Source organism: Octopus bimaculoides, chromosome 28, assembly GCF_001194135.2.
Source record: "Octopus bimaculoides isolate UCB-OBI-ISO-001 chromosome 28, ASM119413v2, whole genome shotgun sequence".
Taxonomy (NCBI): domain Eukaryota; kingdom Metazoa; phylum Mollusca; class Cephalopoda; order Octopoda; family Octopodidae; genus Octopus; species Octopus bimaculoides.
Genome location: NC_069008.1, coordinates 7,650,215 through 7,651,791, shown reverse-complemented (window position 1 = coordinate 7,651,791; position 1,577 = coordinate 7,650,215). Strand labels below are relative to the sequence as shown.

General features: G+C 34.4%; 1 protein-coding gene across 2 annotated transcripts in view; it reads right to left on the bottom strand.

The window, feature by feature from the left end:
• Positions 1-1,577, bottom strand: part of LOC106879029 (uncharacterized) — a 106,411-nt gene that overhangs the window by 31,606 nt on the left and 73,228 nt on the right. For both annotated transcript variants that reach the window (XM_052977325.1, XM_052977324.1), the window contains exon 6: positions 637-842. In XM_052977325.1, coding sequence (XP_052833285.1) covers positions 637-842 — 206 coding nt within the window. The remainder of the gene's footprint in view (positions 1-636; positions 843-1,577) is intronic.

Here is a 1,577-nt window from a genome sequence, read left to right as displayed (position 1 = left end):
GTTGTCAAGAAGGTGACAGTCTCCCTAGTACAGGGACCATGCATGTGTGTGTCTGTGTAAATGTTCACATTCTTTCCTGGGGTAAGCCAGAGATGATGATGATGATGCTGTTTGCTGTCATTTCCTTATCAGAAAATTGTCCTGTAGCTCTGTACTTTGAAAGACAAGCAGAATGACATCTCCCTTCATTGAAAGCCAGGGAAGGGTTAGTGACATGACAAGCATCTCCTTGATAATATGTATTCATCTAACCCATGCTAGAATAGAAAAAAGCAGATGTAAAGCAAACAAACAAATGTATTCATAGATTATTTGTTTATTTACAATGTAGTGTATATCAGAACTGAATTAAATCTAAGCATTAAATTATGATATTCTCATTCATCCCTTTTTTTGTCTATAATCTTGCTTCATCCAAAGTGAGGTTTTACAATGTTTAAATATATAAACAGGCATAGATACAGTAATAATCATTAATACAGTTGGTTATGTTAATAAATGTCTCAGGGGCTTATCTGGTAAAGCTGAGATTATTTGCACAAATCTAAAAAACCTGAAAAGCAAGAAATATATTGCGGTTGAGTCAAACAGGTATGCTCCTTTCTAAGTGAAAAAATAATAAAGGGTTTTGCTCACATCTGTATCCAGCCAAAATTTTCCTTTCATCAATAACTTTATTCTCGACCTTTCATTCATTTCCATAGGAAGAAAGAATGATTTATTTGATGTTTTATTATTTGGTCTAAATACTACATTCGTCTTAACAAAAGGTTCTATTTCAAAAGAATATTCATCGTTGCCATATGTCTTATTAAGTTTAACTTCAATGCTCCAGTGTGTCCCTAGAAAGTAAGAGACCAAAAACATTTGTCATCATCAGGGACAACAAAATTTCAAAATTAATAAACATAAAACAATCATTGTCTTGCAAGGAGGTTGGATTTTAAATCAAATCATTAGAATACGATTGGAAAACATTTAGTTTTTCTGCTCTTCAGCCATAGATGTATTACATTTCTTTTCATTTGTAATTTATTTAGATTTATTTATTTCTATTTCAAACAACAGAAGGAGAGGCTTTAACAACTTTAAATAGTCACACATATGAGAAGGTACCCAAAAGTAACTGGAAGCATTCTCTATGGGAAAAGCCTGTTGTAGTCCAAGATTCTGGATCGACAAACCTGTTGATATGACTGGTATATCTTCAAGCTGCTGCCAACAAACTTTGAGCAAGGAATTGCAAATGAAAAGAGCTGCAGCAAAATTTGTGCTTCACTTGTTCACAGAAGATCAGAAGCAGTCATGACTGTGTGTGTGACTCCCTATCCTCCCTATTCACCTGATCTGGCTCCCTACAACTCTTTTTTGTTCCCCTGAATAAAAAATGTCCTTAAAGGAAAATGTTTTGCAGATGTGGAAGAGATGAAGTAAAAAGCAAAACAAGCATCAAAAGGCCTCACTTTGCAAGAGTTCCAGGACTGCTTTGAACAGTGGAAAACCTGTCTGAATCGATGCATTGCTTCAAATGGAGAATACTTTGAAGGCAATAGAAGGGTAAACATGTAAAACTAAGT